The following is a 26,662-nucleotide window of genomic DNA, read 5'->3' as shown; positions in this document are numbered from 1 at the left end:
TCATACTTAACACACTTACACCATCCATAAACATCCTAGAGTTATGACACTCATACTTAACACACTTACACCATCCATAAACATCCTAGAGTTATGACACTCATACTTAACACACTTACACCATCCATAAACATCCTAGAGTTATCATACTCATACTTAACACACTTACACCATCCATAAACATCCTAGAGTTATGACACTCATACTTAACAAACTTACACCATCCATAAACATCCTAGAGTTATGGCACTCATACTTAACACACTTACACCATCCATAAACATCCTAGAGTTATGGCACTCATACTTAACACACTTACACCATCCATAAACATCCTAGAGTTATGACACTCATACTTAACACACTTAGACCATCCATAAACATCCTAGAGTTATCATACTCATACTTAACACACTTACACCATCCATAAACATCCTAGAGTTATGACACTCATACTTAACACACTTACACCATCCATAAACATCCTAGTTATCATACTCATACTTAACACACTTACACCATCCATAAACATCCTAGAGTTATGACACTCATACTTAACACACTTACACCATCCATAAACATCCTAGAGTTATGGCACTCATACTTAACACACTTACACCATCCATAAACATCCTAGAGCTATGACACTCATACTTAACACACTTACACCATCCATAAACATCCTAGAGTTATCATACTCATACTTAACACACTTACACCATCCATAAACATCCTATAGTTATGACACTCATACTTAACACACTTACACCATCCATAAACATCCTAGTTATCATACTCATACTTAACACACTTACACCATCCATAAACATCCTAGTTATCATACTCATACTTAACACACTTACACCATCCATAAACATCCTAGAGTTATGACACTCATACTTAACACACTTACACCATCCATAAACATCCTAGAGTTATGGCACTCATACTTAACACACTTACACCATCCATAAACATCCTAGAGTTATGACACTCATACTTAACACACTTACACCATCCATAAACATCCTAGTTATCATACTCATACTTAACACACTTACACCATCCATAAACATCCTAGAGTTATCATACTCATACTTAACACACTTACACCATCCATAAACATCCTAGAGTTATGGCACTCATACTTAACACACTTACACCATCCATAAACATCCTAGAGTTATGACACTCATACTTAACACACTTACACCATCCATAAACATCCTAGAGTTATGGCACTCATACTTAACACACTTACACCATCCATAAACATCCTAGAGTTATGACACTCATACTTAACACACTTAGACCATCCATAAACATCCTAGAGTTATCATACTCATACTTAACACACTTACACCATCCATAAACATCCTAGAGTTATGACACTCATACTTAACACACTTACACCATCCATAAACATCCTAGTTATCATACTCATACTTAACACACTTACACCATCCATAAACATCCTAGAGTTATGGCACTCATACTTAACACACTTACACCATCCATAAACATCCTAGAGTTATGGCACTCATACTTAACACACTTACACCTACCACAAGCATCCTTCACAAAATAACACACACTATCTCTCACTCTCTCTCTCTCTCTCTCTCTCACACCACCCACACCTCCCGCTCACACACACACACACCACCCACCCCACCCACACCAAACACCCACCCCATACACACCCACACCACCCACCCACCCCATACACACCCACACACACCCACACCATACACCCACCCACCCCACCCACCCACCCCACCCACACCAACACCATACACCCACCCACCCCACCCACACCCACACCACCCACCAACCCACACCACTCACCAACCCACACCACACACACACACACACACACAACCACACACCACACCACACCACACCACACCACACCCACACTACATCCACACCCACACCCACACCCACACCCACACTCACACCCACACACAGACTACAAACCTCACTCAAGGAAAAAGATCTTGGGGTGAGTATAGCACCAGGCACATCTCCTGAAGTGCACATCAACCAAATAACTGCTGCAGCATATGGGCACCTAGCAAATCTCAGAACAGCATTCTGACATCTTAATAAGGAATCGTTCAGGACCCTGTACACCGTGTACATTAGGCCCATATTGGAGTATGCGGCACCAGTTTGGAACCCACACCTAGCCAAGCACGTAAAGAAACTAGAGAAACTGCAAAGGCTTGCAACAAGACTAGTCCCAGAACTAAGGGGTACACCCTATGTGGAGAGGTTAAGGGAAATCTACCTGATGACACTGGAGGACAGGAGAGATTAGGGGGGACATGATAATGACATACAAAATACAGAGAGGAACTGACAAGGTGGACAAAGACAGGATGTTCCAGAGATGGGACACAGCAACAAGAGGACACAGTTGGAAGTTGAAGACACAGATGAATCACAGGGATGTTAGGAAGTATTTCTTCAGCCACAGAGTAGTCAGGAAGTGGAATAGTTTGGGAAGCGATATAGTGGAGGCAGGATCCATACATAGCTTTAAGCAGAGGTATGATAAAGCTCACGGCTCAGGGAGAGTGACCTAGTAACAACCAGGGCCCCAGGGCCAGACTCATGGAACTCCGTGTTCATCAAGAACTGCAAGAAGCCCCTATCACGAGCTTATACCATCCTATAAGAACATAAGAATGGAGGAACACTGCAGAAGGCCTACTGGCCCATGCGAGGCAGGTCCTTATCAAAACAACCTCTCCCTAAAGCTACCCAAGAAATAACTCCCATTCTCAATCACACCAATCAAACCCAGCCCCTCCCACTAATATATTTTTCCAATCTCTTCTTAAAGCTACCCAAGGTCCTAGCCTCTATCACCCCACTGGGAAGACTGTTCCACGCATCTACAATTATGTTAGGGAGAGGGAGCATGGACACGGGGGTCGTCCCACAGTTACTAAAAAAAACAGACATAGCCCCACTCCACGAAGGGGGCAGTAAAGCAATAGCATAGAACTACAGACCGATAGCACTAACATCCCATATCATAAAAATCTTTGAAAGGGTCCTAAGAAGCAAGATTGCCACCCATCTAGATACCCATCAATTATACAGCCCAGAGCAACATGGGTTTAGAGCAGGTCGCTCCTGTCTCAACTACTGGATCACTACGGCTAGGTCCTAGATGCACTAGAAGACAAAAAGAATGCAGATGTAATATATACAGACTTTGTAAAAGCCTTCGACAAGTGTGACCATGGTGTAATAGCGCACAAAATGCGTGCTAAAGGAATAACAGGAAAAGTTGGTAGATGGATCTATAATTTCCTCACAAGCAGAACACAAAGAGTAGTCGTCAACAGAGTAAAGTCTGAGGCGGCTACGATAAAAAGCTCTGTTCCACAAGGCACAGTACTCGCGCTCATCTTGTTTCTCATCCTCATATCTGACATAGACAAAGATGTCAGCCACAGCACCGTGTCTTCCTTTGCAGATGACACCCGAATCTGCATGACAGTGTCTTCCATTGCAGACACTGCAAGGCTCCAAGCGGACACCAACCAAATCTTTCAGTGGGCTGCAGAAAACAATATGAAGTTCAACGATGAGAAATTTCAATTACACCAATATGGTAAACATGAGGAAATTAAAACTTCATCAGAGTATATAACAAATTCCGGCCACAAAATAGAACGAAAAACCAACGTCAAAGACCTGGAAGTGATCAATGTCGGAGGATCTCACCTTCAAGGACCATAACATTGTATCAATTGCATATGCTAGAAAAATGACAGGATGGATAATGAGAACCTTCAAAACTAGGGATGCCAAGCCCATGATGACACTCCTCAAGTCGCTTATTCTATCTAGGCTGGAATATTGCTGCACACTAACAGCACCTTTCAAGGCAGGTGAAATTGCTGACCTAGAAAATGTACAGAGAACCTTCACGGCCCACATAACGAAGATAAAACAATTCAATTACTGGGAGCAATTGAAGTTCCTGAACCTGTACTCCCTGGAATGCAGACGGGAGAGATACATGATTATAAACACCTGGAAAATCCTAGAGGGACTAGTATCGAACTTGCACATGAAAATCACTCACAACGAAAGCAAGACTCAGCAGACAATGCAACATCCCCCCAATGAAAAGCAGGGGTGTCACTAGCACGCTAAGAGACAATACAATAAGTGTCAGGGGCCCGAGACTGTTCAACTGCCTTCCAGCATACATAAGGGGGATTACCAATAGACCCCTGGCTGTCTTCAAGCAGGCACTGGACAAGCACCTAAAGTCGGTACCTGACCAGCCGGGCTGTGGCTCATACGTTGGATTGCGTGCAGCCAGCAGTAACAGCCTGGTTGATCAGGCTCTGATCCACCAGGAGGCCTGGTCACAGACCGGGCCGCGGGGGGGATTTGACCCCCGGAACTCTCTCCAGGTAAACTCCAGTGAAGAGGCGGGGCCAGGAGCTAGGACTCGACCCCTGCAACCTCAACCAGGCGAGTACTAGGTGAGTACACACACACACACACATCCCACACACCACCCACCCAAACACACATACACACACACACACACACACACACACACACACACACACACACACACACACACACACACACACACACACACACACACCTCCCCACACACACACACACACCACCACTACACACAAACACACACACACACACACACACACAAACACACACACACACACAGGAGAGATAGGGGGGACATGATAACGACGTACAAAATACTGATAGGGATTGACAAGGTGGACAAAGACAGAATGTTCCAGAGATGGGACACAGCAACAAGGGGACACAGTTGGAAGTTGAAGACACAGATGAATCACAGGGATGTTAGGAAGAATTTCTTCAGTCACAGAGTAGTCAGGAAGTGGAATAGTTTGGGAAGCGATGTAGTGGAGGCGGGATCCATACATAGCTTTAAGCAGAGGTATGATAAAGCTCACGGTTCAGGGAGAGTGACCAGTGAAGAGGCGGGGCCAGGAGCTTGGACTTGACCCCTGCAACCTCAACTAGGTGAGTACAACTAGGTGAGCACACACACACACACACACACACACACACACACACACACACACACACATACATATCCCACCAAGAGCAAAGTCATGAAGATTGGGGAAGGGCAAAGAAGGCCGCAGACGGAGTACAGTCTAGGGGGTCAGAGACTACAAACCTCACTCAAGGAAAAAGATCTTGGGGTGAGTATAACACCAGGCACATCTCCTGAAGCGCACATCAACCAAATAACTGCTGCAGCATATGGGCGCCTAGCAAACCTCAGAACCGCATTCCGACATCTTAATAAGGAATCATTCAGGACCCTGTACACCATGTACGTTAGGCCCATATTGGAGTATGCGGCACCAGTTTGGAACCCACACCTAGCCAAGCACGTGAAGAAACTAGAGAAAGTGCAAAGGTTTGCAACAAGACTAGTCCCAGAGCTAAGAGGTATGTCCTACAAGGAGAGGTTAAGGGAAATCAACCTGACGACACTAGAGGACAGGAGAGATAGGGGGGACATGATAACGACATACAAAATACTGAGAGGAATTGACAAGGTGGACAAAGACAGGATGTTCCAGAGATTGGACACAGTAACAAGGGGACACAGTTGGAAGCTGAAGACACAGATGAATCACAGGGATGTTAGGAAGTATTTCTTCAGCCACAGAGTAGTCAGTAAGTGGAATAGTTTGGGAGCGATGTAGTGGAGGCAGGATCCATACATAGCTTTAAGCAGAGGTATGATAAAGCTCACGGCTCAGGGAGAGTGACCTAGTAGCGATCAGTGAAGAGGCGGGGGCCAGGAGCTCGGACTCGACCCCCGCAACCTCAACTAGGTGAGTGAGAACACACACACACACACACACACACACACACACACACACACAAAGAAGCATCACCTGACATCATAGCTCTCACAGAAACCAAGCTTACAGGTATGATAACAGATGCCATCTTTCCAACGGGATACCAAATCCTGAGGAAAGACAGAGGGAACAGGGGGGGTGGAGGAGTGGCGTTGCTGATCAAAAATCGCTGGAATTTTGATGAGCTGGAGAAAGGAGACAGCGGAGAAGAAAGTGATTACATAGCGGGAACACTTCACTCTGGAGGTCCCAAGGTGGTAATAGCAGTGATGTATAACCCACCACAGAACAGCAGGAGGCCAAGGCAAGAGTACGACGAGAGCAATAGAGCGATGGTTGACACACTGGCTAGAGTGGCCAGAAGAGCTCATGCATGCAGGGCAAAGCTCCTGATCATGGGTGACTTTAACCACAAGGAGATCGATTGGGAGAACTTGGACCCACATGGGGGCCAAGATACATGGAGGGCTAAGATGATGGAGGTGGTACTGGAAAACTTCATGTGCCAACACGTAAGGGACACTACAAGAGAGAGAGGAGAGGATGAACCAGCAAGGCTGGACTTAGTATTCACCTTGAGTAGTGCAGATATCGAGGACATCACATATGAAAGACCCCTTGGGGCCAGTGACCATGTGGTTTTAAGCTTCGAATACACAGTAGAGCTACAAGCGGAGGGAGAAGCAGGAAGGCCAGGACGAATGAAGCCAAACTACAAGAAAGGAGACTACACAGGAATGAGGAACTACCTGAACGGGGTTCAGTGGGACAGAGAACTGGCAAGGAAGCCAGTTAATGAGATGATGGAATATGTAGCAACAAAATGCAAGGAGGCTGAGGAGAGGTTTGTACCCAAGGGTAACAGGAATAATGAAAAAGCCAGGATGAGCCCATGGTTTACCCAAAGGTGCAGGGAGGCAAAAACCAAGTGTGCTAGGGAATGGAAGAAATATAGAAGGCAAAGGACCCAGGAGAATAAGGAGAACAGTCGTAGAGCCAGAAACGAATATGCACAGATAAGAAGGGAGGCCCAAAGACAATATGAAAATGACATAGCAGCGAAAGCCAAATCTGACCCGAAACTGTTGTACAGCCACATCAGGAGGAAAACAACAGTCAAGGACCAGGTAATCAGGCTAAGGAAGGAAGGAGGAGAGACAACAAGAAATGACCGTGATGTATGTGAAGAACTCAACAAGAGATTCAAAGAAGTGTTCACAGAGGAGACAGAAGGGACTCCAGAAAGACAGAGAGGTGGGGCACACCACCAAGTGCTGGACACAGTGCACACAACCGAGGAAGAAGTGAAGAGGCTTCTGAGTGAGCTAGATACCTCAAAGGCAATGGGGCCAGGTAACATCTCCCCATGGGTATTGAGAGAGGGAGCAGAGGCGCTATGTGTACCCCTAACAACAATATTCAATACATCTATCGAAACAGGGAGATTGCCTGAGGCATGGAAGACAGCAAATGTAGTCCCAATCTTTAAAAAAGGAGACAGACATGAAGCATTAAACTACAGACCAGTGTCACTGACATGTATAGTATGCAAAATCATGGAGAAGATTATCAGGAGAAGAGTGGTGGAACACCTAGAAAGGAACGATCTCATCAACAGCAGCCAACATGGTTTCAGGGACGGGAAATCCTGTGTCACAAACCTACTGGAGTTCTATGACATGGTGACAGCAGTAAGACAAGAGAGAGAGGGGTGGGTGGATTGCATTTTCTTGGACTGCAAGAAGGCGTTTGACACAGTTCCACACAAGAGATTGGTGCAAAAACTGGAGGACCAAGCAGGAATAACAGGGAAGGCACTACAATGGATCAGGGAATACTTGTCAGGAAGACAGCAGCGAGTCATGGTACGTGGCGAGGTGTCAGAGTGGGCACCTGTGACCAGCGGGGTCCCGCAGGGGTCAGTCCTAGGACCAGTGCTGTTTCTGGTATTTGTGAACGACATGATGGAAGGAATAGACTCTGAGGTGTCCCTGTTTGCAGATGACGTGAAGTTGATGAGAAGAATTCACTCGATCGAAGACCAGGCAGAACTACAAAGGGATCTGGACAGGCTGCAGACCTGGTCCAGCAATTGGCTCCTGGAGTTCAATCCCACCAAGTGCAAAGTCATGAAGATTGGGGAAGGGCAAAGAAGGCCGCAGACGGAGTACAGTCTAGGGGGTCAGAGACTACAAACCTCACTCAAGGAAAAAGATCTTGGGGTGAGTATAACACCAGGCACATCTCCTGAAGCGCACATCAACCAAATAACTGCTGCAGCATATGGGCGCCTAGCAAACCTCAGAACAGCATTCCGACATCTTAATAAGGAATCATTCAGGACCCTGTACACCGTGTACGTTAGGCCCATATTGGAGTATGCGGCACCAGTTTGGAACCCACACCTAGCCAAGCACATGAAGAAACTAGAGAAAGTGCAAAGGTTTGCAACAAGACTAGTCCCAGAGCTAAGAGGTATGTCCTACGAGGAGAGGTTAAGGGAAATCAACCTGACGACACTGGAGGACAGGAGAGATAGGGGGGACATGATAACGACATACAAAATACTGAGAGGAATTGACAAGGTGGACAAAGACAGGATGTTCCAGAGATTGGACACAGTAACAAGGGGACACAGTTGGAAGCTGAAGACACAGATGAATCACAGGGATGTTAGGAAGTATTTCTTCAGCCACAGAGTAGTCAGTAAGTGGAATAGTTTGGGAAGCAATGTAGTGGAGGCAGGATCCATACATAGCTTTAAGCAGAGGTATGATAAAGCTCACGGCTCAGGGAGAGTGACCTAGTAGCGATCAGTGAAGAGGCGGGGCCAGGAGCTCGGACTCGACCCCCGCAACCTCAACTAGGTGAGTACAACTAGGTGAGTACACACACACATACATACCCACATGAATAGTTCAAAACTCTATACATTGTGTATGTCAGGCCCATACTGGAGTACGCAGCACCAGTTTGGAACCCACACCTGGTCAAGCATGTCAAGAAATTAGAGAAAGTGCAAAGGTTTGCAATAAGGCTGGTTCCAGAGTTAAGGGGAATGTCCTACGAAGAAAGGTTAAGGGAAATTGGTCTGACGACACTGGAGGACAGGAGGGTCAGGGGTGACATGATAACGACATACAAAATACTGCGTGGAATAGACAAGGCAGACAGAGACAGGATGTTCCAGAGATGGGACACAAAAACAAGGGGTCACAACTGGAAGTTGAAGACTCAGATGAGCCAAAGGGATGCTAGGAAATACATATTTCTTCAGCCAAAGAGTTGTTAGGAAGTGGAATAGTCTGGCAAGTGATGTAGTGGAGGCAGGAACCATACATAGTTTTTTTAAGACAAGGTATGATAAAGCTCATGGAGCACGGAGAGAGAGGACCCAGTAGTGGTTAGTGAAAAGGCAGGGCCAGGAGCTGAGTCTCAACCCCTGCAACCACAATTTGGTGAGTACACACACACACACACACACACACACACACACTGCAAGATGGAATGATCATTAAAGTAAGAAACAAGTAACAGTCAATGAAAAGAAGAAATAACAAAGCTAAGGGAAGGTAGCAAGAAAACACCAGACACTCAGACCGGGCTGCAGGGACGTTGACCCCCAAAACCCTCTCCAGGTACACTCCAGGTATACTCCAGGTATACACATCACCAACAGTAAGCTTCAATCAACACCTGAAACTTGGTAAACACTACCTTCACAACATCTGATATCTGGATAACTATCCAGGATATCAATGAAGATTAGTTAGATAGTTCAATATAAGCTAGGATAATTAAGCCAGGATATCAATGAAGATTAGTTAGATAGTTCAACATTAGAAAGCCAGGATAACTATGCCAGGATATCAATGCTAACTTTTGCTATATTATTCATGGATAGTTAACAGCATCATGATTCCTTGAATTTAGCAGTGTTAATGCTAACAAATCCAAGATGTTAAGAAAATCAGATGTTAAGAAATCCAAGACATCATCAAATTCAAAATGTTAACAAATTCACATGTTAACAAATCCAGTAAGTTAACAAATGCACAATTCTATTATACAAGGAATAAATCTTCAGTAGTAGTATTATGTATGAGTGAGAGTTATCTTACTCACAGATATAGTATGGATGAACACAAGGAAGATTGGCATAGATACCTAGAAAGGGAGAGAAAGATATGTAGCCAGTACAAGTGGTAGAGTTTGTACAAGACCACATGTAATACTGCATAATAAATAAGCTTCATCATGGAGTCCACACACTTACACCATCCTCACAGATTCTCACTTGTAGCAATTTAATACCTCCCTCACTTATGTTGTTCCAACTCACATTGTTCAAGCTAACACTGATTCAACTAACATTATTCCAGCTAACAATGATCCAGATAACATTGCTCCAGCTTACATTGTTCTAACCTACATTGTTCAACTCGTTCACTGCTGGCTATTCAGAAGCCAGTGACTTAACATTGATTGGGTCCTCCAAGACACTAGATTACTGTTACTTATGCTTGCTGTTGCTTAACACTGTCGTCTCTATACACAGCACTATAAAGTGATTCATACAGACGTTCATCAGAAAGAACAACCAGCAAGAAACCAGCCCTTCACTAACATCAATGTAATCCCCAGCAAGAAACCAGTCCTTCACCAATATCAATGTAATCCCAAGCAAGAAACCAGTCCTTCACCAACATCAATGTAATCCCCAGCAAGAAACCAGTCCTTCACCAACATCAATGTAATCCCCAGCAAGAAACCAGTCCTTCACCAACATCAATGTAATCCCCAGCAAGAAACCAGTCCTTCACCAACATCAATGTAATCCCCAGCAAGAAACCAGTCCTTCACCAACATCAATGTAATCCCCAGCAAGAAACCAGTCCTTCAACATCAATGCAGCCTCCAGCAATTGACCGATCCTTCACCAACATCAAAGTAGCTCTTAACAAGCAAGTTTTAAGTGTAGTAAACCTGCAATAAAACACTGTCCCTGTGTTTGATCAATCAGAATAATGTTACAAGATAGCAAATAAAGTACTGAACATTAATTTATTCATTTCCAACCAATTTTTCGTACTGTTCACACATACTAAGCAGTCATGACTGGCCATGGCAAGGGAAGAGGCAGTGCCAAGTGTCATCACAGAGTTCTGTGATAACATCCAGGGCATTACTAAGCCTGCCATTCATTGTATGATTCAACAAGGAGGCGTAAAACATATTTCTGGCCTCATTTATGAGGAGACTCGAGGAGTCCTCAAAGTTTTCTTAGAGAAATGTCATCACTTTATTTCTCCATGGGAAAGTGGAACAGAATTCTTCCTCCATAAGTCATGTGTGTCACAAGAGGTGACTAAAATGCCGGGAGCAAGGGGATAGTTACCCCTTCTCCTGTATACATTACTAAATTTAAGAGAGAAACTTTCGTTTTTTGTTTTAGGTCACCCTGCCTTGTTGGGATATGGCCAGTTTGTTGAAAAAAAAAACTACCTTATTATAAAGAGTCCATTTTAAGATAACAATACCCTCTTATAAAGTGTGAGTTGCAAAATAACATCATTTGCTCATTATTATTACAAACATCAGCAACAGTAAACTACAGCTTCCTGAGCAGTGTTGAAGTTTTCAACACCATAAAATTATATTCAATTATTTTCCTACAGATAATTTTAAACAGAACAGAACTGCAAAAAGAAAGTTGAGAAATAGTGGTGCCTCAAGTTTCAAACAGCTCCCAACTCGAACAATTATGTAAGTGTATTTGTTTAAGTGCTTTTGTAAGTGCACTTTTGGTGGTCTGAAATGGATTAATCTAATATACATTATTCCTTATGGGAACAAATTTGTTCGGTATCGGCATTCGAACAGCCTTCTGGAACGAATTAAGTTCGTAACTCGAGGTACCACTGTGTTGAACATTCTCATATTTATGGCGGTCTTAATTTTCAGGATTTTAGTGAACTATTCAAAACTCAAACACAAAATGAGCCCATATCTGAAACATATATACAGTGGACCCCCGGTTAACGATATTTTTTCAATCCAGAAGTATGTTCAGGTGCCAGTACTGACCAAATTTGTTCCCATAAGGAATATTGTGAAGTAGATTAGTCCATTTCAGACCCCCAAACATACACGTACAAACGCACTTACATAAATACACTTACATAATTGGTCGCATTCGGAGGTGATCGTTATGCGGGGGTCCACTGTATAGACAGAAATCTGCAATATCTATGAATTTGCAAGTGAGAGATCTCTAGGAATGAAACTGGGGCAAATATGTGGGTGAGGGTGTAGCTGAAGCATCTGTCAGCACACCACACACACTTGTCACCAGCTGTCAGTACACCACACATCTGTCACCAGCTGTCAGTACACCACACACTTGTCATCAGCTGTCAGCACACCACACACACACTTGTCACCAGCTAAATAACAAAAAAAGGCACAATACCGTGACTGGAACAATACACAAATAACCCGCACATAGAAAAGAGGAGCTTACGACGACGTTTCGGTCCGACTTGGACCATTTACAAAGTCACACTGTGACTGCTAATTGTCCAAGTCAGACCGAAACGTCGTGCTAAGCTCCTCTCTTCTATGTGCGGGTTATTTGTGTATTGTCACCAGCTGTCAGTACACCACACACTTGTTACCAGCTATCAGTACACCACACATCTGTCACCAGCTGTCAGTACACCACACATGTCACCAGCTGTCAGTACACCACACACTTGTCATCAGCTGTCAGTACACCACACACTTGTTACCAGCTATCAGTACACCACACATCTGTCACCAGCTGTCAGTACACCACACATGTCACCAGCTGTCAGTACACCACACACTTGTCATCAGCTGTCAGTACACCACACACTTGTCATCAGCTGTCAGTACACCACACATGTCACCAGGTGTCAGTATCTCAGTAGTAGTACCAGTTCCTAGTAAACATTTACCAGTAACCAGTGTACCAGTAGATGACTCACTACCAACCATCTGTGTGAATCACTGTTATTCATATTGCTGCTGACCATAGCAGGATTTCAAACACCCTCACCCGTAGGCACTGTGGGTCAGTCGAAGATAGAGAGCAGAGAGAGGCAGGTCGGCTGTTGGTGCTTTCCCATACTTTCCGTTATATTATACGTACTACCAGCCTACGTGAGTATTCTTACCCCATCCACGTTATCGAAAACCCACTTGACAAGTACACCACACACTTGTCACCAGCTGTCAGCACACCACACACCTGTCACCAGCTGTCAGTACACCACACACTTGTCACCAGCTGTCAGTACACCACACATCTGTCACCAGCTGTCAGTACACCACACATTTGTCACCAGCTGTCAGTACACCATACATCTGTCACCAGCTGTCAGTACACCACACACTTGTCACCAGCTGTCAGTACACCACACATCTGTCACCAGCTGTCAGTACACCACACATCTGTCACCAGCTGTCAGTACACCACACATTTGTCACCAGCTGTCAGTACACCACACATCTGTCACCAGCTGTCAGTACACCACACATTTGTCACCAGCTGTCAGTACACCATACATCTGTCACCAGCTGTCAGTACACCACACACTTGTCACCAGCTGTCAGTACACCACACATCTGTCACCAGCTGTCAGTACACCACACACTTGTCACCAGCTGTCAGTACACCACACATCTGTCACCAGCTGTCAGTACACCACACATCTGTCACCAGCTGTCAGTACACCACACATCTGTCACCAGGATAGGCAACAAAAACACTTACTGAGAGAGGGAGAAACCTGCAACACTGGCATGGTATCAACACTAAATACATCATACACAAGCAAAGTCAATTATTATCACTATTATTATTACTATTATCATCACAGCAGTAAACTCAGACAGAACTTATGTTAATGTGAAGTGTAAGTGAGGATATTTTATGTATCTTAGATAAAGAATATCACTAGCAGGATACCTTATGTATCTTAGATAAAGAACCATCACTAGCAGAATACCTTATGCATCTTAGATAAAGAACCATCACTAGCAGGATACCTTATGCATCTTAGATAAAGAACCATCACTAGCATGATGGTACCTTGTCTTCCCTTAGAAGGCTGAGCTAAGAGAAACTAACAAAATGGAACGTAGCAAAGAAATCAACTTACGTGGCATGCCCATGGAGTGGGAGGCATACTGTGGTGGCTCCTGCATGTGAGGCGGGGGTGGAGGTGGGGTGTAAGACCCCTGGGGTGCAACATGGGTCATAGGGTGCACTGTTCCCACCTGGGGAGGCGGGGCAGGGCTGCCACTACCATTATGGGTGATGGGAGCAACATGGGCAGCTGACTGGTGGGGAAGAGTGCTGTAGCCGCTAGAACGATCATTGCGACGAGGGTGACCAATGGGGTAGTTTGGAGCGTAGTTACTGGGAACCTGCAACACACAAGCACTGTAGTAACACAAAGACTGGAGCAAGAGGAGAATAGTTACTGGGACCCTACAACACAAACTACACTGACATAACACAAAGACTGTAGGATGAGGAGAAGGAAGAGAATATAAAGAAAGCAATGCAAGAAAATAACACAAAAAGAAAATGAGGAGGATTCATAAAATCGTAGTGACACGATTGCAAACAAACCATACCATGGGTGGGGCTTGAACCCACAGTCAGAGTGTCGTAAAACTCCAGATCAAGCACTGCAGCAAGCCTACTGGCCCATGCTAAGCAGGTCAAAGTTACCTATTGGTGATTTTGACCTGCCTGGACCAGTCCGGAGTTTTACGACTCTCTGACCTCAGGTACAAGCCCCACCTGTGGTATGGTTTGTTTGAGGAGGAGGAAAAAGGAGCATAAGGAGGAGGCAAAACTGGAGTTGGAGGAGGACAAGGAAGAAAAAAAAGATGGAAGAGGGAGAGAAGAACTAAAAGAAAGATGGAAGAGGGAAAGAAGAATGAAAAGAAGGATGGCAGAGGGACAGAAGAACTAAAAGAAACAAGGAAGAGAAAGAGAGAGAGAGAGAGAGAGAAAGAACTACTACTTCAATAAATATTATCAGGTACCAGTGTGCTTCACCCCACACAACTGCTGCACCTCACACAACTGCTGTACCTCACACAACTGCTGCACCTCACACAACTGCTGCACCTCACACAACTGCTGTACCTCACACAACTGCTGTACCTCACACAACTGCTGTACCTCACACAACTGCTGTACATCACACAACTGCTGTACATCACACAACTGCTGCACCTCACATGTAAGAACTCTTGGGAGATTCATCACTATATTTGTGAAGCAGTGCTAACCCGAGTGGTCATATAACACCTACACAACAGGAAATAATCAGGTTTCATACGAGGAAAGGGTGAGGTAGCTCTTATTCTTTGGATGAAGAGTCAGTCAGTATCACAACACTTGCCTTTACCCTTGAAGAGAGGACTGTTAAGTGAAGTAAAGATATTTACTGAAAGAGTAATGTAACTTAGTTCAAGTGCAGTGTTAAATGTCACTTTCTGAATGATAATTTCAAAGTGGTAAAGTGTATTACCAAAAATGCTCTTAAATAACACAGGAAGGCCCTGCTATACAGTGCTTCACTTTTCAACATTTCACTAATGCAGTGGTTTTCAATTACACCCTTTTCATTTATTCAGACTTCCTACAATAAATATATTCACCACTCATTATAAGCAACATTTTAAAGTACACCTACCATCCGACTTACGACCTGCTCGACTTACGATCACTCGACTTACGACCGTGTTTTTTATGCCAAATTTCTGGGAAATAAACAACTATTTGTGTTGTACACAGTGTTTATCCTAAACCTTACAGTATAAAATACAGTACTAACAGCATAAAAAGTAAAGTAAAACATGAAATACCAAAATAAAACAATAAAATAAAGTCATTACAAAAATGTGATGTTGATATTCAGTAGTAAAGTTCGACTTATGACCATTTCAACTTACAACCAGTTTCTCGGAACCGAACTTGGTCGTAAGTCGGATGGTAGGTGTAATTAATGTGTGAATTGTACATGCATTTTTTAAGCCTGGCTCTGTTGCTCACTTAATATATGATAGTGTAGACATGTTATCAGGTTTTTATGCATTTGAAAGTAAAAAAATGCTATGTTTTACTTTACAGCAGCAGCCCAGAACCTAACCTGCTGCATAAGTGGGGCCTGTCTGTACTTAAGTAACCTCTACGATCAGTAAATTCACAACTATCTGCTGCTGCACCACACTAGTTGTTTCTTATACAGTATAATAATAATATACAGCCTCTCCTCACTTAGCGACGTACTCATTTACCAATGCCCATATCTGAAACTATTCAAAACTCAAACACAAAATAAGCCCATATCTGAAACACATATATAGACAGAAATCTGTAATATCTATGAATTTGCAAGTGAGAGGTCTCTAGGAATGTAACTGTGGCAAGTACGTGGGTGAGGGAGGAGGTGAAGAATCTGTCAGTACACCACACACCTGTTGTCAGCTGTCATCACCCATCGTAAGTCCGGGGACTTACGACGGGCTCTCTGACCAGGATTCATACCTAAATAGTGTATATTAGAACTGATTTCCACTATTCTGTTTCAGTATACAGTACACTACTGCATAAACATTTAAAAACATACCAGAAATGTTATAAATGGTGCAAAGGTGACATTAAAACAATATCAAAGATGGATGACACAAACTCACTACCATTATAGAATGCTCCTCACTTAGCAACAAATTTGTATAACGATGTGGTCTCAGGAATGGAACTCCGTCGTTAAGTGAGGAGAGGCTGTAATAATAATAATCTTTGTATCTACAAGTACATGATACAACCTATACAGACCTAGCTAAAATCAATGACATATTATATAGAAAACCCATGGTTATGCAGACCATTTCTAGCAACTTACGTTAATTTTGTCCCCAGAATGCAACCCACACCAGTCGACTAACACCCAGGTACCTACTTACTGCTAAGCGAACAAGGACAACAGGTGTAAGGTAACTAACACCCAGGTACCCATCTACTGCTAGCTGAGCAGGGACAGCCACGGTCTTAAGGAAACATGATCATTGTTTCCACCCATACCAGGAACCGAACCACAGACCTCAATGTATGACCTGAGTGCATCACCAACTGTTCTTGGTATAAGAAACCTGGGTGTAAGTGTAGAACATCAGTCATACACTTACATAATTCATTATCAAGCCTCCACCATTCCTGGTACTGAATGATCCACATGGATGGAGGAGCAAGCCTTCATTATTCCTAGCACTGAATGATCCACATGGATAGAGGATCAAGCCTCCACCATTCCTAGCACTGAATGATCCACACAGATGGAGGATCAAGTCTCCATCATTTCTAGCACTGATTGATCCACACAGATGGAGGATCAAGTCTCCATCATTTCTAGCACTGAATAATCCACATGGAAAGAGGATCAAGCCTTCACCATTCCTAGCACTGAATGATCCACACAGATGGAGGATCAAGCCTCCATCATTCCTAGCACTGAATGATTCACACAGCTGGAGGATCAAGCCTCCATCATTTCTAGCACTGAATGATCCACATGGAAAGAGGATCAAGCCTCCACCATTCCTAGCACTGAATGATCCACACAGATGGAGGATCAAGCCTCCATCATTCCTAGCACTGAATGATTCACACAGCTGGAGGATCAAGCCTCCATCATTCCTTGCACTGAATGTTCACATGGATCATTTAGCACTTCACAAAAACAATTGGAAACATTACAGACCAATTTTAATTATAAACTAAGAGGAAGAAGACTACAGAAATTAGGATGTTCAGCATGTTACCTTACACTTGTGTCCCTGCTTAACCCGTAAACAGTCCAAACGTATATATACATTTTTTCAATATTTGGAAGTATGTAAAAAAAGTAGATCTTCTTTTTTTTTACATTTGAAAATGTGTAAAAAAACTTTGATCCACTTTTTTTTTGTTATATTTGAAAATATGTAAAAAAAAACGTAGATCTACTTTTGGAGCACTACACATGTGAATGTAGATCTGCTTGGACCATTTACAGGTTAAACACCTGGCAGTCAGCAGGTGCTGCACATATGTATTACCCAATTGTTGTGGGTGCCAGTATACCTGAAAATGGTCTCAACTTTGACACGATCTGAAGTGAAATAACAGCTTTTTGATGGTAAATTAAAACACAGATAGATGAATGATATGCCAAAATACATCATAACAAAAATGTTTTCAGATATAATTAGCAAGTAAACTTAAAACATCATAAGTGGATCACAGATTTTTTTAAGTAATATATAGGGTATTCTCTAAGTATGCTATTTAGATCAGGTTAAATTAGGTGAGCCTAGACAAGGTTTGGTTAGTTAGATTACTGTAAAGTTCTGTTTATTCTTTGGGACATAGGAACATGCCATTGATCAGTTTAGAGGGTTCCTCCACTCTTGTTTGATGACTACTTTATCAACCAAGCTATTGCTGCTAGCAGCTCACAAGCCTTCACATAGGTTGATCTGGCACTTGGACCAGGACATAATTTAGCTTCCTCTTGAAAAATTCTGCCTTTGTTTTGGCAATATTTCCGAGATCTGCTGGTCAGAGATTGTCGAGTCTTGGCCCATAAATGTTAACAGTGTTGTCTGTGTGTGGAACTGTAAGAGGAGCCACCTCCTCACTGGTGTCTTTTATCTCTCTCACAAACATCCAAGGTTTCAGGTACATCTTGCTACTTCTACTTACACTTAGGTCACACTATACATGCACTTACAAGCATATACAGCCTCTCCTCACTTACCGACGTACTCGCTTACCGACAACTCGGAGTTACAACAGGTTCTCTGATGAGTCAGTATTATATGCCATACGAGAACTTGGGTCGTGGAAACGAGCAGCACAGCATCAAGCATCTCAATCTCCTTCTCACAGCCACTCAGTACACTAGCTTTTAAAGCCTCCAAGACTACTTTTTTTTTATTACACACCGGCTGTCTCCCACCAAGGCAGGATGGCCCGAAAAAGAAAAACTTTCATCATCATTCACTCCATTACTGTCTTACCAGAGGCGTGCTTACACTACAGTTATAAAACTGTAACATTAACACCCCTCCTTCAGAGTGCAGACACTGTACTTCCCATCTGCAGGACTCAAGTCCAGCCTGCCAGTTTCCCTGACTCCCTTCATAAATGTTACCCTGCTCACACTCCAACAACACGTCAAGTTCTAAAAACAATTTGTCTCCATTCACTCCTATCAAATATGCTTGCGCATGCTTGCTGGAAGTCCAAGCCCCTTGCACACAAAACCTCCTTTACCCCCTCCCTCCAACTTCTCCTAGGCCGACCCCTACCCCGCCTTCCCTCAACTACAGATTTATACACTCTCGAAGTCATTCTATTTTGTTCCATCCTCTCTACATGTTCGAACCACCTAAACAATTAAAGACTACATATGTGTACAAATTTGCACTTTACTGTGTACCCCATAGTACAGGACAGAAGTGCAGCAGCACTTGGAAAAGGAAAATGGAAGAAGTACAAAAGAAGTTCACTGTAAAGGGATTAGTGATGGGTCTCAGTATCAAGCAATCTCCAAGACTACATATTTTGTCAATAAATTTGTACTTTATTGTGCACCCCATAGTACAAGGTAGAAGTGCAGCAGCACTTGGAAGAGGAAAGAGAGGAAACGGGAAGAAGTACAAAAGAAGTTCACAGTAAAGGGGTTAGCTGGTGTGTTCGTCTGTGTGTGTTAACATTCTCAGTGTCTCTCGTGGCAGCTTAATTAAGAAAAAATTAAAATATAATAAATAATAAAATATAATTAATAATCACTTTAGGGCACTTTAAATGTCATACATATTTCACATAGGTTTGGTAGCTGACATCTAAAGCACTCCAGAACGATTGTTATTATTAGTTATTATTATTACCATCAACATACCTTGTTCACCGAGTTTAATCATTTCTTAATTAAGCTGAAACGAGAGACACAGAATGTAAACACACAGACGAACACACCAGCTAATTCCTTTACTGTGAACTTCTTTTGTACTTCTTCCATTTTCCTCTCTTTCCTCTTCCAAGTGCTGCTGCACTTATAACTATCTTGTACTATGGGATGCACAACACAAGTGCAGCAGCACTTGGAAGAGGAGAGGAAAATGGAAGAAGTAGAAGAGAAGTTCACAGTAAAGGAGGTAACCGGTGTGTTCATTTATGTTTACATTCTCTCTCTCTCGTGGCAGCTTAAGAAATTATTAAACCCAGTGAACAAGTTATGTCAATGGTGATAATTATAATAATAATAATAATAATAATAGTAATAATAATAATAATAATAATTGCTCTAGAGTGCTTTAAATGTCGGCTACCAAACCTACACGAAATACGTAAGTATTTCAAGCGCTCCAGAGTGATTATATTTTATTAATTATTATTATTATTTTTTTTTTTAACAAGTCAGCCATCTCCCACCAAGGCAGAGTGACCCAAAAAGAAAGAAAATCCCCAAAAAGAAAATACTTTCATCATCATTCAACACTTTCACCTAACTCAAACATAATCAGAGGTGCTCAGAACACAACAGTTTAGAAGCATATACGTATAAAGATACACAACATATCCATCCAAACTGCTAATATCCTGAACCCCTCCTTTAGAGTGCAGGCACTGTACTTCCCATTTCCAGGATTCAAGTTCGGCAATACAAAAATAACCGGTTTCCCTGAATCCCTTCACTAAATATTAACCTGCTCACACTCCAACAGATCGTCAGGTCCCAAATACCATTCGTCTCCATTCACTCCTATCGAACACGCTCATGCACGCCTGCTGGAAGTCCAAGCCCCTCGCCCAAAAAGCCTCTGTTACCCCTTCCTTCCAACCTTTTCGAGGATGACCCCTACCCCGCCTTCCTTCCCCTACAGATTTATACACTCTCCATGTCATTCTACTTTGATCCATTCTCTCTAAATGACTAAACCACCTCAACAACCCCTCTTCAGCCCTCCACACCTTCTCCTAATTTCCACACTCCGAATTTTCTGCATAATATTTACACCACACATTGCCCTTAGACAGGACATCTCCACTGCCTCCAACCGCCTCCTCGCTGCTGCCTTCACAACCCAAGCTTCACACCCATATAAGAGTGTTGGTACTACTATACTTTCATACATTCCCTTCCTTGCCTCCATAGATAACATTTTTTGTCTCCACATATACCTCAACGCACCACTCACCTTTTTTCCTTCATCAATTCTATGATTAACCTCATCCTTCATAAATTCATCCGCTGACACGTCAACTCTCAAGTATCTGAAAACGTTCACTTCTTCCATACTCCTCCTCCCCAATTTAATATCCAATTTTTCTTTATCTAAATCATTTGATACCATCATCACCTTACTCTTTTCTATGTTCACTTTCAACTTTCTACCTTTACACACACTCCAAAACTCATTCACTAACCTTAGCAATTTTTCTTCAGAATCTCCCATAAGCACAGTATCATCAGCAAAAAGCAACTGTGTCAATTCCCATTGTGTATTTAATTCCCCATAATTTAATCCCACCCCTCTCCTGAACACCCTAGCATTTACTTCTTTTACAACCCCGTCTATACAGTGGACCCTCGCATAGCGCTATTAATCTGTTCCTGAGAGCTCAATGTTATGTGAAATTATCGTTATGTGAATTAATTTTCCCCATAAGAAATAATGGAAATCAAATTAATCCGTGCATGACACCCAAAAGTATGAAAAAAAAAATTTACCACATGAAATATTAATTTTAATACACACAAACTGAAGAAGACATGCACAGTTACATGACACTTACCTTTATTGAAGATCTGGTGATGACTGATGGGATGGAAGGAGGGGGAGTGTGGATGGTCTTAGTGTTTAGAAGGGGAATCCCCTTCCATTAGGACTTGGGGTGTCAAGTCCTTTTCTGGGGTTACTTCCTTTCTTCTTTTAATGCCACTAGGACCAGCTTGAGAGTCATTGGACCTCTGTCGCACAACATATCTGTCCAGAGAGGCCTGTACCTGTCATTCCTTAATCACTTTCCTAAAGTGTTTCACAACATTGTCAGTGTAATAGTCACCAGCACGGCTTGCAATAGCTGTGTGAGGGTGATTTTCATCCATAAAGGTTTGCACTTTAAGCCACATTGCACACATTTCCTTAATCTTTGAAGTAGGCAACTTCCTCAGTTTCTCTCTCCCCTCCTCCGAAGCAGTTTCCTCAGGTCTGGCCTCTTGCTGTTGAAAATGATCTAGCAGCTCATCAGTGGTTAGTTCTTCACTGTCCTCCTCCACCAACTCTTCCACATCCTCCCCACTAACCTCACCAATATGAGCAATAGTTCCAGGCATTTTTTCCTGTTCACCTGGGTGTTAGTTGACTGTTGTGGGTAGCATCCTGGGGGACAAGATTAAGGACCACAATGGAAATAAGTTAGACAGTCCTCGATGATGCACCGACTTTCTTGGGATATCCTGGGGGGCAAACCCTCCGGGGTTAATCGTTTCTCGGTAATTGTTTCACGTTAAGCCACACCAACAACACTCTCTCCACATCTTCGAGTAATACAGCTGATGGTGGTGCAGCAACAACAGCTGACTGTGGTGCAGCAACAGCTGACCATGGTGCAGCAGCAGCTATGGTGCAGCAACAGCTGACCATGGTGCAGCAGCAGCTGTGGTGCAGCAACAGCTGACCATGGTGCAGCAGCAGCTGTGGTGCAGCAACAGCTGACCATGGTGCAGCAGCAGCTGTGGTGCAGCAACAGCTGACCATGGTGCAGCAGCAGCTGTGGTGCAGCAACAGCTGACTGGTCCAATAACAGCTGACCGTGGTGCAGCATCAGCTGACTGGTACAATAACAGCTGACCGTGGTGCAGCAACAGCTGACTGGTCCAATAACAGCTGACCGTGGTGCAGCAGCAGCTGACTGTGGTACGATAGTATTTATCGCCTCTTTTTACCACAGGGTTGGCACTAGAAGCTTTCTTTGGGCCCATGGTGGCTTATTTAGCAGTTACAAGCACTATAAATAATGGAATAATACAAAATGTATCGAATGTATGCATGCAACCAGCCACCCTGGCTTGTAAACAATAACAGCAAGGCAGGCGTTCAGGCTGGACGGACAGGTTTGGGACAGATTCGGGACGAGTCATATTCAGAAACAGCTGATGGTGGTGCAACAGCAGCTGACCGTGGTGCAGCAGCAGCTGACCGTGATCCAGCAGCAGCTGACCGTGATCCAGCAGCAGCTGACCGTGATCCAGCAACAGCTGACTGGTCCAGCAACAGCTGACTGGTCCAGCAACAGCTGACTGGTCCAGCAACAGCTGACTGGTCCAGCAACAGCTGACTGGTCCAGCAACAGCTGATCGTGGTGTAGCAGCAGCTGACTGATCCAGCAACAGCTGACTGGTCCAGCAACAGCTGATTGTGGTGCAGCAGCAGCTGTCTGATCCAGCAACAGCTGACTGGTCCAGCAACAGCTGATCGTGGTGCAGCAGCAGCTGACTGATCCAGCAACAGCTGACTGGTCCAGCAACAGCTGATCGTGGTGCAGCAGCAGCTGACCGATCCAGCAACAGCTGACTGGTCCAGCAACAGCTGATCGTGATGCAGCAGCAGCTGACTGATCCAGCAACAGCTGATCATGGTGCAGCAGCAGCTGACTGATCCAGCAACAGCTGACTGGTCCAGCAACAGCTGATCGTGGTGAAGCAGCAGCTGACTGATCCAGCAACAGCCGACTGGTCCAGCAACAGCTGATCGTGGTGCAGCAGCAGCTGACTGATCCAGCAACAGCTGACAGGTCCAGCAACAGCTGATCGTGGAGCAGCAGCAGCTGACTGATCCAGCAACAGCTGACTGGTCCAGCAACAGCTGACTGTGGTATGATAGTACAGTGGACCCCTGCATAGCGATATTAATCCGTGCAAGAGAGCTCATTGTTATGCGAAATTATCGTTATGCGAATGAATTTTCCCCATAAGAAATAATGGAAATCAAATTAATCCGTGCAAGACACCCCAATTATGAAAAAAAACATTTTTACCACATGAAATATTAATTTTAATACACACAAACTGAAAAAGGCATGCACAATTACATGACACTTACTTTTATTGAAGATCTGGTGATGATTGATGGGATGGGAGGAGGAGAGAGTGTTAGTGTTTAGAAGGGGAATCCCCTTCCATTAAGACTTGAGGTGTCAAGTCCTTTTCTGGGGTTACTTCCCTTCTTCTTTTAATGCCACTAGGATCAGCTTCAGAGTCACTGGAGTTCTGTCGTACAACATATCTGTCCATAGCGGCCTGTACCTCTCGTTCCTTTATGACTTCCCTAAAGTGTTTCACAACATTGTCACTGTAATAGTCACCAGCACGGCTTGCAATAGCTGTGTGAGGGTGATTTTCATCCTTAAAGGTTTGCACTTTCAGCCACATTGCACAGATTTCCTTAATCTTTGTAGTAGGCAATTTCTTCAATTTCTCTCTCCCCTCCTTCGAACCAGTTTCCTCAGGTCTGGCCTCTTGCTGTTGAAGTTGATCTATCAGCTCATCAGTGGTTAGTTCTTCATTGTCCTCCTCCACCAACTCTTCCACATCATCCCCACTAACCTCCAACCCCAAGGACTTTCCCAATGCCATAATGGATTCCTCAACTGGCATAGGATTCTCAGGGTTAGCCTCAAACCCTTCAAAATCCCTTTTGTCTACACATTCTGGCCACAGTTTCTTCCAAGCAGAGTTCAAGGTCCTCTTAGTCACTCCCTCCCAAGCCTTACCTATAAGGTTTACACAATTGAGGATATTAAAGTGATCTCTCCAAAAGTCTCTTAGAGTCAGTTGAGTTTCTGAGGTCACTACAAAGCACCTTTCAAACAGAGCTTTTGTGTACAGTTTTTTGAAGTTTGCAATAACCTGCTGGTCCATGGGCTGCAGGAGAGGAGTGGTATTAGGAGGCAAAAACTTCACCTTAATGAATTTCATGTCCCCATAAAGTCGCTCTGCCACGTCTGTAGGATGACCAGGGGCATTGTCTAACACCAGCAGGCACTTAAGTTCTAATTTCTTTTCAGTTAGGTAATCTTTCACATTGGTGGCAAATGCATGGTGTAACAAGTCATAGAAAAAGTCCCTAATGACCCAAGCCTTACTGTTTGCCCTCCACAGCACACACAAATTAGCCTTGAGGACATTCTTTTGCCTGAACGGTCTGGGAGTTTCAGAGTGATACACTAATAAAGGCTTCACTTTGCAATCACCAGTAGCATTGGAACACATCAACAGAGTAAGCCTGTCTTTCATAGGCTTATGTCCTGGGAGTGCCTTTTCCTCCTGAGTAATGTACGTCCTGCTTGGCATTTTCTTCCAAAACAGGCCTGTTTTATCACAATTAAACACTTGTTCAGGTTTCAGTCCTTCACTGTCTATGTACTCCTTGAATTCCTGCACATATTTTTCAGCTGCTTTGTGGTCCGAACTGGCAGCCTCACCATGCCTTATCACACTATGTATGCCACTACGCTTCTTAAATCTCTCAAACCAACCTTTGCTGGCCTTAAATTTACTCATATCATCACTAGTTGCAGGCATTTTTTTAATTAAATCCTCATGCAACTTCCTAGCCTTTTCACTTATGATCACTTGAGAGATGCTATCTCCTGCTATCTGTTTTTCATTTATCCACACCAATAAGTCTCTCAACATCTTCCATCACTTGCGATCTCTGTTTCGAAAACACAGTTAAACCTTTGGCAAGAACAGCTTCCTTGATTGCCTTTTTGTTGCCCACAATAGTAGCGATGGTTGACTGGGGTTTACTATACAACCTGGCCAGCTCGGAGACACGCACTCCACTTTCATACTTATCAATGATCTCTTTCTTCATCTCTATAGTAATTCTCACCCTTATTCCTGTAGGGTTGGCACTAGAAGCTTTCTTGGGGCCCATGGTCACTTATTTTGCAGATAAAATCACCAGAAACACTGTAATAATACGAAATGTTCCGATTGTATGCATGGATGTTACCGCGGAGGCTGGCTGGTAAACAATGCCACCGGCGGAACATGTGAGGCTGGCTAAGGGCGCACATTAGACACGTCTCGGATGAACAGCGTTGAGCGGGTTTTTTAGCGGTATGCGAGGCAAAATCTTAGCGATAAAATGTAGCGGTATGCGGATTTAACGTTATGTAAGGCCAACGGTATGCGGGGGTCCACTGTACTTCTCACCCTTTTTACCACAGGGTTAGCACTAGAAGCTTTCTTGGGGCCCATGATCACTTATTTTGCAGATGAAATCACCAAAAACGCTGTAATAATATGAAATGTTCTGATTGTATGCTTGGATGTTACCGCGGAGGCTGGCTTGTAAACAATGCCACCGGCGGAACATGTGAGGCTGGCTCAGGCCTCACATTAGACTCGTCTCGGACGAATAGCGTTGAGTGAGTTTTTTAGCGGTATGTGAGGCAAAATTTTAGTGATAAAATGTATCGGTATGCGGATTTAATGTTATGTGATGCCAACGGTATGCGAGGGTCAACTGTATATTAAACAACCATGGTGACATTACACATCCCTGTCTAAGACCTACTTTTACTGGGAAGTAGTCTCCCTCTCTTCTACACACCCTAACCTGAGCCTCACTATCCTCATAAAAAC

The 26,662-nt window shown here is 43.7% G+C and overlaps 1 protein-coding gene across 14 annotated transcripts in view; it reads right to left on the bottom strand.

The window, feature by feature from the left end:
- Window positions 1-26,662, bottom strand: part of LOC128698833 (abl interactor 2) — a 201,492-nt gene that overhangs the window by 104,868 nt on the left and 69,962 nt on the right. For 12 of the 14 annotated variants that reach the window (XR_011391029.1, XM_070079843.1, XM_070079845.1 and 9 more), the window contains one exon: window positions 14,099-14,366. Coding sequence is in view for 13 of the 14 variants with exons in the window: in XM_070079843.1 (XP_069935944.1) it covers window positions 14,099-14,366 (268 nt within the window). In the remaining variant the exon portion in view is untranslated. Of the gene's footprint in view, window positions 1-10,037; window positions 10,080-14,098; window positions 14,367-26,662 lie in introns of all 14 variants that reach the window. The other 2 variants (XM_070079849.1, XM_070079850.1) reach the window with 1 other exon arrangement.

Source organism: Cherax quadricarinatus, unplaced genomic scaffold, assembly GCF_038502225.1.
Source record: "Cherax quadricarinatus isolate ZL_2023a unplaced genomic scaffold, ASM3850222v1 Contig29, whole genome shotgun sequence".
Classification (NCBI taxonomy): domain Eukaryota; kingdom Metazoa; phylum Arthropoda; class Malacostraca; order Decapoda; family Parastacidae; genus Cherax; species Cherax quadricarinatus.
The sequence above is the reverse complement of the archived record's forward strand: the minus strand, read 5'-3'. Positions and strand labels throughout refer to the sequence as shown.